This window comes from Crassostrea angulata, chromosome 10 (genome assembly GCF_025612915.1).
Source record: "Crassostrea angulata isolate pt1a10 chromosome 10, ASM2561291v2, whole genome shotgun sequence".
Classification (NCBI taxonomy): domain Eukaryota; kingdom Metazoa; phylum Mollusca; class Bivalvia; order Ostreida; family Ostreidae; genus Magallana; species Magallana angulata.
The window spans coordinates 44,009,332-44,021,061 of record NC_069120.1 but is presented as its reverse complement, the minus strand read 5'-3'; the positions used below and the strand labels follow the sequence as shown (position 1 = coordinate 44,021,061).

General features: G+C 37.5%; 1 protein-coding gene across 1 annotated transcript; it reads right to left on the bottom strand.

The window, feature by feature from the left end:
* LOC128166582 (fascin-like) lies at positions 1–4,283 on the bottom strand. Its single transcript, XM_052831849.1, has 4 exons — positions 3,330–4,283; positions 1,598–1,757; positions 953–1,248; positions 1–673 (listed from the first exon to the last, which is right to left on the bottom strand). The coding sequence occupies exons 1-4, from the start codon at positions 4,165–4,167 to the stop codon at positions 468–470; spliced, it is 1,500 nt and encodes a 499-aa protein (XP_052687809.1). The 5' UTR covers positions 4,168–4,283; the 3' UTR covers positions 1–467.
* Positions 4,284–11,730: the final 7,447 nt, after the last annotated feature.

Below are 11,730 nucleotides of genomic sequence, written 5' to 3'. Positions count from 1 at the left end.
ACAGTTTTACATGTTTTAATCACATGTTGTACAAATCATGAAATGGATTTTAATATCATTCTTATATCGATGAAATGTTGAACTCTAACAAGAAGCCATGCAAAAATATTTCTCGCCTTTTATATACAAGATACACCTAACGTTCAACGTCACAAACACATGTATATTGATCCAAAGTCTGCATCGCGCTATAACAAGTCCCTGTCTTATATTCAAAAACTGCAGCTTGCAGTATAAATAACATGCCAGCGATTCGTTGTGTATCCTAGAAACGAATTAAAATCTCGATTCTGGTGGTCGATAGTCGTATACATGTAAATGATGTAAGGGGTCGGTGGATGAGGACACGATACGCGTAAAGAAATGACAATATTTTGATTACACTCTGTCTCAAACAGATATCACTGCCCAAGCTTGGATGAGCTGGTCCCCTTTGAAGATGTAATTTGGTACCTGTCTCCAGGTCTTTAGAACTCTAGCAGAGTGCTGGCATTGACTTCCGTTCCGGTGGCCTTGAATAGTCCGTTTTGTTCCGTTTTGAGAAGGTTTCCGTTTGGCGCTTTGATTGTCAACTTTGAGTTTCCCTTAAATTCCACGATAAATGGAGTGGGACCGTCTCCATCCAACATCACCATATCGTTATCTGCAACACTCCAGTATTTACCATTAGACGCTGAAAAAAATCCCATAGAATATTGTAAAATGATTGAATTTTTTCCAAGGTATACAAAACAGACTTACAATACTATTGCAGCTAAAGGCACTGTAATCAGTAGGTTTAATTGACATTAAGTCTAGGGTATTCTAGGCAGTGTAAGCGTTTATTTTATAACAAGGTGTAGAGTTTACATTTGACTTAACAGACTAGACTTTACTTTTGACCTCAAGATCTAGAATTTACCTTGACCTCAAGACCTAAAGTTTACATTTAACCCCGAGGTCTCGAGTTTACCTTTGAAGTTGTACGTCCCGTCCTTACAGCCCTCCAGCTGGATGAGGTCATAGGTCACTCTGTTACAGCAACATTCTTCTGATTTGGCCTTGACCCCGACAAATCCATATTCACATTTCAGAACCAAAAGCGGTCGGTTTACTATCCTAATCTTAAACTTTTCTTTCTCGCCGACGGCCTCAGTGGTCGCTACGAGACTTCCGGTTGCCTTGTTGAATATGTAACAATTGTTGCTGGCTTTGATTGCCACTGTTCCGTCACCCAACCACTCCAAATGAAACAAAGCCTGGGGTGTTCTAAAAGAGTAAGTTAATCCCATAAGTTACACGCAAATTATTAGCTTAATTAATTAAGTATTAATTTACTCCAACAACCGTCATTATTGTTGGTGTTATATTTTGCAATCGTGGTTTATCTTTGGTAAAGAGAAAACATGTAATAAACGAACATGTTATGCAGCATTATGTCATTGACAGTGATTTCGTGGGGCCCAGATGTACCACAATTAATCATCAACCATTTTATACTTCTACTGTTTTTTTAAGCAGAGTCGGTGTTTTTATCGCATCTTTTGCCAACTATTACAGAACAGGGAAAGTAGCTTTCTTTTGAAATGCAGCATTTAAATGTAGAATATACACTTACACAGAAGCCGACCTTGCCTGCACCCCCGCGCTTGCCGCATCCAGAGACCAGTATTTGTTGTCAATTGTCCGGAACGCCCACGCGTCTTTCTCGCGGTTGTACTCCATTTGGAATGTCTCCTTATCCGTCTCTTCTTCCTGATTGGCTGTAACGTCAATACCTACCAAACGACAACAGAATGGGGTGTAATTATTCATTCATACAGAGTTCCTAAATAGATACATATACAATATACACATAAGAAATTCGGCGTAAATTTACTGACTTTGCTCATTTCTCTAGTTTCGGGGATGGGGGTGGGGGTGAAGGAGCAAATTTGTTTCATTTTCATATCCTGGAAGTAGATCAGCATTCTTTTCTCCTATTAGATATGTACATATCAGGTTTTTTGGGGTTCATGTTTAATGAAACTAAATTCCCCCATAAAACGGAGGATGCGTACACACAATTTTAAAAACAGTAGCTTAAGTTACGTGATTCGGAAGTATATTGTTCAAGAATCTGTAAGCCGCGCGGAAGAGGCCGGGAGAAAGTGGTTTTTGATGGTACTACTTGTCGTCTGGAGCCTCGTTATCTGTACTTAGGCATCAAGTGGACACTTCCTTCAGCAGCGGTAAATCAACAAACAACTCTGCATTCTTGTCAGCATCCCCCCTTCCTATCAAGGTTAACAAGCCCCCAGACACACCGAGCCCATTTACTCCGGAAAACTCCTAGGGGAAAACACTGCGCTGTGCGGACAATGTATAAGCAATAGACGAAAGCATTTGATATTTGATAGTTTTAATATAGTCTTATCGCGATAAAGAAAATTGGTTCAATCCACAAGGGAGCACATCAGCTGGCTTGTAACAAATAGCACGTGTGGGCCAACTACTCCATATTACATCACCCGATAGCTCCATTGGAGCAAAGTTCATCATTACATGGTTGTCAACGATCCCAGAGATTTTCAGTTGCTTCGCTGATCAAAGTTTAACAGACCTAGTGCGATGGAGTGTTATGCTGGAACTGATTTTGATGCTTTTCCAATTAAAACAGACTTCAGCAAAGACCAGACTATCGATTTCCTTTTTGTTTACCGCTAAGTCTTGTGCACGAATCACACAATGCCAAAGAAATGCTTTATTGATAGTTTGGTTCCGCAGAGAGGTTTATTTTTATTTTTTGATCCATGTCGTTTTGGGTTTTTTTGATGCAGATGCAAAACAGACCGACTCAGCACGCCACAGCTATTGGTGTAGATCGGCCATGATAAGCCAGGGTCTGATCTTTAAAAAATATGAAGAAAGCGTCTCAGGGAAAAATTTGAAAAACGCGTGATTCATACGGCCCTGAAATATCATTAATGTCGGGAAAAAAATGTTTCTTACATTTTGTTTGATCGAGCACCGTATAGAGAATTACTGCATGATTTGAGCATAAAATCCCCCAGAAATGTTGTAAGGGACTTGAGAGGGGGAATTAATAGGTTGAATCCGACTGCATGCACTTGTTCAAGCTGTGGCAATTATGCGCCACACAAGGAACATGAGTCACTAATTTCAAGAGAGGAAAAAAGTGAAACGTCGAGTTTTTGACAGAAACAAGAACCGCTCAAATTTCATTTGACATAAAATTGCAACGTTATTAGCTTTATTGACAAGTCGCCCATTCACACGTCTGTGCGTTTCTTTGTTAACGTGTAAAGGGCCCTAACAGATACACCTTATCAATACCCTGAATACATTACCTTGTCTGATTGAGGCCAGCTTCCCATTGTACGCAATGACGACGACCTGTGGATGGCTGTCCTCTATAGTAAATAGTTCGTCCTTTGTTACCGCTTTATTTCGGCCTTTCATGGAGGCAGTAGACCCTACTGCAGTCAGATATCGGCCATCATTGTCCTTAAAAGCCAGCCCAGAGATCTGGCCCGATTTGATTTCTAAGGTGAATTTACTGGAGTCATCCAGTGCCTCCACCAGACCCCCATCTTTATGTAAATAACGATTGTCATAGGTTTTTAAGGCGTACTTTCCCTCGACAAACTCTAGGATGATGAGCGAGTTCTGACCCCACGGAATGACCTCCGTACATTGGATCTCGTCGTCCTTCAGGTGCGCGTAACGTTTCCTGTTGACGTTACGTAAATGTACCTGTGGGTGAATCGACAACTGGACAGTCCAGTGCTCGGACTCCCCCGGAGACTTGGCGAAACATTTGACGTTTTCTCCACTGTTTCCCAAGTAATTCCCGTGTTCCATCTGCCGGAACAACCACTTGCCTGTCCCTTTGGTGTATTCTATGGCGAATTTCTCTGACGGCCCTGGTTCCTCGGCATCGCATGTCACGTTGCCGTATTTATCAGACGACAAATACCGTCCCAGAAAACTCCGAATATACACCACTTCCTCATTCAGGTCCTGCTCCAACATCCATATCTGCTTGTTTTTTAATGCAGTCCCAGATGCATTAATTTTAAATCCGAATTTTTCGGCTGTCAGGTATTTGTTAGAGCTGGTAACCAGACCTGCCTTCCATTGTAGTCCGGCCGGCTTATGTCCGTTAATTCCGTTGGTCTCAGACATAGCTTTCTTCCTTTGTGATCGGGGCCTGCCGTCTCAGTCTCTCTGATACAGCAATCTGCACACACACAGCCGCGCCTCGCTCAAGTCAGCCGTGTCAGTGCAACAGGCAAAGCAAGCCGAGGTCTGATTGGTCGATCGGCGCGATGGAAAAAGATACTCGATTTGAGAGAGAGAAAAAAATGAATGAGGATGTCAAATACAAACAAAGCGACGGGGGTTAAAATGGGTTCCAAATCGTGTTGACTGATTTCCCTGTTACGGGGGATTTTTTTGCCTGTAATCTTTAATCCTGGGCACACGTACATACTACATACATAATCTATTTAGCAACTTGTGATTGTCGTGTTTTTGCGATATATCATCTTTCGTGGCTTTGAATTATCTATTATCCATCGACAGCTGAGAGATAAACGCGTTAATCCGTATAGGGACGGACAGGTGAACAATATATATAGAATATACACATGCTAAGTAGACACGGTCTGTAGTCTATTACTGATGCATTCAAAGTTACGTCCTCGATCACAATTTACTGCAGGGTCAGTCACCGTTGTACAATAACCCACTGTAACTGTTGGTATAAATTGTTGTAATTGTAAATAACCTCATGATGGTTTTTCAGTCACATTGAATCTCATGAATGCATATTCGTTACTTTTGCATTACGAAACGTTACGGGTGATTGGTTGACTACACTATATAGTTAGTTTATGCTTATTAAATGTGGCAAGCGAGACAACTCTAACTTATGATCTCTCGATCTCTCTCTCTCTCTCTCTCTCTCATAGATAGATAGATAGATAGATCAAATATGGAAAACATTAACACACAAGAATTATATATGAATAAGTTCGTAGGATTTCTAGCTTGTTTCTGTCATATATATTTTGATTCTTGAATCCGTCAAGTCAAATCGGTCTTATAAATTGGCTTACCCGTCAAATATGAAATGTTTTGAAAAAATCAAGTATTCCTGATTTGTTTTGTTTCAATCAAAACATTTTCTGGAATATTTCATATGAGTAATGATCTCAGAAGTTTACTTTCTTAACCTACAAAAAAATTATATAAGGTTCTCCTCATTTGGTGTAAAATCCCATTTCCCAGGTATACAGTACATCTTATATGTAAATACACCAATGTCTATGGTAATCGACCGTAAGGATTCAACATTTTGATATCGGTCAATTGAGGAGAAAAAATGCTGAGACGAACAGTCCTCAGAAACCCTCCAAAAGGATAGGGTGTTGGGAAAAGACGATGCTCAATAACTAAATCTACATAATTTCACAGGATAGTTTTAAAATTATACCAACTGTCATTCATAATCCTTCACGTTTTTTATCCAGTAAAATAATAAGAAAAATAAATAACTGAAACAAAAATTAAAAATAAAGAAAGGAAAGAAAAGAAGAAAAAACCGAAATAAAACAAAACAAACAAACAAATTTTCTATTCATATGAATAAATTTTATCAAGGTGGTAAAAAACAAAACTTAACATATTTTTTATGCCATTACACAAGGAAAATATTTCGTGATTTTACCAATAAACTAAGCTAATTAGCAAACACAATTTTAAGTGCATAAGGACAGTTTTTGGGGGTTTTCTTTAAATTACCTTGATTTTCACGATCATTAATATTGGTAGATTCAAATAAAATACACGTATATTTGAAGGTTTGATAAAAACAGCTTGAAAATCAGAACACGTTGATGCCTGTAAAGTTTTAACACTGAGCTGTTTCTCTGTTTCAGAATTTGACCAGATAGTAGTTGAAGTAATGTTATGTTTAAGTATCCAGGTACGTAGCATCAGGTGGCCGGGGGGGGGGGGGGGGGGCAAAGATTTTTTAAAAGTTTACATACAAAAAATTGAATTAACATGTGGCCCCCTCCACTTTTCTGGGACCATGTAAAATAAGTAAATGAACAGGTATACCTTGGTGCACCCCCCCCCCCCCCCCCCCGGGAATTAAGATTTTCAGGATTTTGAAAAGTACCCCCCACCCCCTTTTTTTTTTTAAATTTTTGCTTGTCAAGATTTTTGGATGAGTCAGCCCCCCCCCCCCCCACCCCCCCCCCCCTATTCAAAAACGATGCTACATGTACGTGCCTGGTATCAGCATGTAATGTTTAAAGTATCATCATATTATGAAGAGTATCTACATAAGGCAGTTCCAATACAAATTTCACCATTAAAGTTTAAGCTTGAAAATTTTATCGTGAAGTTGTGGTCCACCCTGTAGGATGCATATCGGCCTTCTACTGAAATATGATCAACATTCTCGATCGTATCGTGCATTTGATTTATGTTGTTCCTTGTTATGTAAATGTTCTTAAAATTTAAATGGTGAATTCATAGGAAAGCACAATTGGCTACATTCGCTCAAGTAAACGCCAGATGAAAACTCCAAAACGAATGAAAAATAACGAAAAGTAAAAACGGTACACGTTATACCGACACAGTGCTAGTAACTTGATAACACCCGGAAGTTCCAGGACGGACAGTCCGATGTTATTGTAGTACTGTTATACCGACACAATGCTAGTAACTTGATAACACCCGGAAGTTCCAGGACGGACAGTCCGATGTTATTGTAGTACTGTTATACCGACACAATGCTAGTAACTTGATAACACACGGAAGTTCCAGGACGGACAGTCCGATGTTATTGTAGTACTGTTATACCGACACAATGCTAGTAACTTGATAACACACGGAAGTTCCAGGACGGACAGTCCGATGTTATTGTAGTACTGTTATACCGACACAATGCTAGTAACTTGATAACACACGGAGGTTCCAGGACGGACAGTCCGATGTTATTGTAGTACTGTTATACCGTCACAATGCTAGTAACTTGATAACACACGGAAGTTCCAGGACGGACAGTCCGATGTTATTGTAGTACTGTTATACCGACACAATGCTAGTAACTTGATAACACACGGAAGTTCCAGGACGGACAGTCCGATGTTATTGTAGTACTGTTATACCGACACAATGCTAGTAACTTGATAACACACGGAAGTTCCAGGACGGACAGTCCGATGTTATTGTAGTACTGTTATACAGACACAATGCTAGTAACTTGATAACACACGGAAGTTCCAGGACGGACAGTCCGATGTTATTGTAGTACTGTTATACCGATACAATGCTAGTTACTTGATAACACACGGAAGTTCCAGGACGGACAGTCCGATGTTATTGTAGTACTGTTATACCGACACAATGCTAGTAACTTGGTAACACACGGAAGTTCCAGGACGGACAGTCCGATGTTATTGTAGTACATGTTATACCGACACAATGCTAGTAACTTGATAACACACGGAAGTTCCAGGACGGACAGTCCGATGTTATTGTAGTACATGTTATACCGACACAATGCTAGTTACTTGATAACACACGGAAGTTCCAGGACGGACAGTCCGATGTTATTGTAGTACATGTTATACCGATACAATGCTAGTAACTTGATAACACACGGAAGTTCCAGGACGGACAGTCCGATGTTATTGTAGTACATGTTATACCGACACAATGCTAGTTACTTGATAACACACGGAAGTTCCAGGACGGACAGTCCGATGTTATTGTAGTACTGTTATACCGACACAATGCTAGTAACTTGATAACACACGGAAGTTCCAGGACGGACAGTCCGATGTTATTGTAGTACATGTTATACCGACACAATGCTAGTAACTTGATAACACACGGAAGTTCCAGGACGGACAGTCCGATGTTATTGTAGTACATGTTATACCGACACAATGCTAGTAACTTGATAACACACGGAAGTTCCAGGACGGACAGTCCGATGTTATTGTAGTACTGTTATACCGACACAATGCTAGTAACTTGATAACACACGGAAGTTCCAGGACGGACAGTCCGATGTTATTGTAGTACATGTTATACCGACACAATGCTAGTAACTTGATAACACACGGAAGTTCCAGGACGGACAGTCCGATGTTATTGTAGTACTGTTATACCGACACAATGCTAGTAACTTGATAACACACGGAAGTTCCAGGACGGACAGTCCGATGTTATTGTAGTACTGTTATACCGACACAATGCTAGTAACTTGATAACACACGGAAGTTCCAGGACGGACAGTCCGATGTTATTGTAGTACTGTTATACCAATACAATGCTAGTAACTTGATAACACACGGAAGTTCCAGGACGGACAGTCCGATGTTATTGTAGTACTGTTATACCGTCACAATGCTAGTAACTTGATAACACACGGAAGTTCCAGGACGGACAGTCCGATGTTATTGTAGTACTGTTATACCGACACAATGCTAGTTACTTGATAACACACGGAAGTTCCAGGACGGACAGTCCGATGTTATTGTAGTACTGTTATACCGACACAATGCTAGTAACTTGATAACACACGGAAGTTCCAGGACGGACAGTCCGATGTTATTGTAGTACTGTTTACAGAATCGGTACCAAAGTGCAGAAATCCAACACAGACCGACATCACACACTCCACCACTGTGCGGGGTTCCAGCGCAGTTTGCCAAACACAGCGGATTTTTTACTAACGTGCGAGGTTCCGGCACAATTAGCCCAACCGTGCTTTCTATTGTCCAGCAGTTATTTATCATCCGGGAGATTAAGTTTAAAAGATATACATTGTTCATAGACTAAAGTCGGTTTTTGCCACCTGAAAGTGTGTTTTTGTTTTTGTTTTTTAAACAACCTACTACGCACGTTGATCTAACCACCTACGTTCTCACAACAACTGGTACCTTTTGAAAATTAAATTTAGTTAAGTTTAGAACTACATTTAATGTAACTCAAGCTCAGAAAAAATAACTTTTTTTTTGTTTAAGACAAGCCAATATCACTTTCGTAGAGTACCAATGTGTTTTATCTTTATCTCTATACAAAGATTTGAAAAAATACCAAATTGAAATATTAATTTCCTTATGTCTCCTAATTGTTATGATATGCATACGTAATGTATAAAAACACGCGTTTGAACTCAAATTGTGTCGAGTACAGGAATACATGTTTATGAAATGAATCAAATCATCTTCAAATCGGTTTACATAATATATAGCGGAAATACAATCATCCCGCAAGTAAAACAAAATTTTAATAAACAAAAGTCACTTGTTAATGGCCACCATTAATCGCAATTTTTAAAAATGTAGGAAGGTAACGGTAGCGTCCACAACTGGCAATCGCACAATGTACATGATTGAGCATTAAGGACGTTGTTTACTCAGGGTTTAAGTTCTCAAATCCGGATTGTTAAACAGTTCAATTTCATGAGAAAAATTTGTTTTAAATACAAAAAGTATTTATGAAATGAATTATTATTGACATAACAATCAATATTTTTACTAACTTATGGAATAAAGCTCTGACAAAGTTTGACTTTTAGCAAAACAGAGGAAATTCGGACTAAATTTTTCAGATTTTGTTTTCCACTTAAATATTTTTGGTAGTACTGTAATATTTAAAGTTAAGATTTTATTTGCTAGTCAACATAATTCTGCATATTTTTTGTTGGGTTTTCTCTTGCTTTTTCGTTTAGATAATCGTATGGCTCACACTACAAAAATATTGAAAAATGCCTAAGAATGATAAAAGACACCATATCTCAAAATTTTGATCATTGACCTCATATAAATGTTATGCCAGCAGAGAAAGGTCAATATACTTTGCTTAATACTATAAATGTTTTAGCATTATCATCATTCAGTTTGTTGTTATATTGAATCAAAAATGGGTAGTAATTTGAAAACTGATAGAGGAAATTCGGACTAGAATATCTATAAAAATTGTGAATGAAAACTTTATGCTTTGTATCTATTTAATGTCACTACCATTCATAAACTGTATTTCATTTGTTAAAGAGTTAAAAAATTTGTATTATTTTCACAAGTAAGAAAATCTCAATCATAGTGTAAATTTTTTATGGATTTTTCTTAAATTTTCAAAAAATATTCAATGGCCATTAACTCAAAAAGTAGGTCATTGACCTACTTTTTTGAAAGTGAAGAATAACACTACCATGTAAGGTCTATAACACACAATAGTTGGTTTTTCATTATCATCAGTGGAATTTTTTTCATTCTGAGTAAACGTTATCCTTAATCGCAATTTATAAAAATGTAGGAAGGTAACGGTAGCGTCCACACCTGGCAATGTTTATGTTTTTTGATATTTAGGATTTTTACTCTTAAATTGTATTATGTAATCATCGATATTTTTGTAATGAACCCAATCTAATATGCATAGAGAACCAGAGGACGATTTCATTTTTTCCCGCAATGTACTAAACTATTCCCTTTGTCGATATTTTTTCTTTCAAAGTACTTATCCAGTAATTTATTTGTTGTCATTATAATTCATAACTTGGCTTTGTCTCTTCTCTTATAATTTGTTAATCTTAAACCATATTAAAGGCATATAAGGTACAAAGCATTTACAAACTAACAGCTGAATACTCCAAGAATATACATAAAAAAAAAGATTTCCTGTTGTAATTTGTTATTTTTCTTGGTTTTTTTTTCTTGTTTTTTTTTTTATTTAATTATATTGTATTAAAAACCAATGATTTCATTCATAAAAGCGCACTAATCAACAGGATGTGATAAAATATGCTGTATTTGTTTTAGTCATCTGTATATTATATACATGTATTTGCTATCATTACAATGGAACGCCATAGCTGCCTTAAGGTCATTTTCATATTATATGAATTGGTATATATTTTATATGCGATATTAATATCATTATATACAGTGGTAACATCATAGTATGCAGTGCTAACATCAGTATATACTGTTATTTCGCCATTATATTCAGGGGTAAAATCTTTATATGAAGTGATAACATCATTACGTTATGTCGTAAGATCATAATGTGCAGTGGTTTATTCATTATATGTTATGAATAAATCTTTATATGACATGATAAACTCATTACATACAGAGCTAAACTCATAATGAACTATTGTTCAATCGTTATGTTATATGGTACACTCTTCATGTGCAGTTGCAAAATCCTTTTATGCAGTGCAACTTCTTGACATTAGGTGATAAGTTCAGTATATGCAGTATTAACATCATGTTATGGTGTATTAAAACCATTATGTATGGTGGTAATACCTTTACGTATTATGGTGAAAGCTTAACATGCAACTGTAAATCCCTTATATGATGTGACAATTCTATAATATGCCGTTGTTGAGTCATTATATTATAAGGTCAGTTCTTTACATGATGTGATCATTTCATTACATTGTATATGTATGGAACGCCATGGCTGCCTTATGTTAGGTGATTTTATTATATGCTGTGGTTCTATAATTATATGCTGTGGTTCTATAATTATATGCTGTGGGTCTATAATTATATGCTGTGGTTCTATAATTATATGCTGTGGTTCTATAATTATATGCTGTGGGTCTATAGTTATATGCTGTGGGTCTATTATTATATGCTGTGGGTCTATTATTATATGCTGTGGTTCTATTATTATATGCTGTGGGTCTATTATTATATGCTGTGGGTCTAT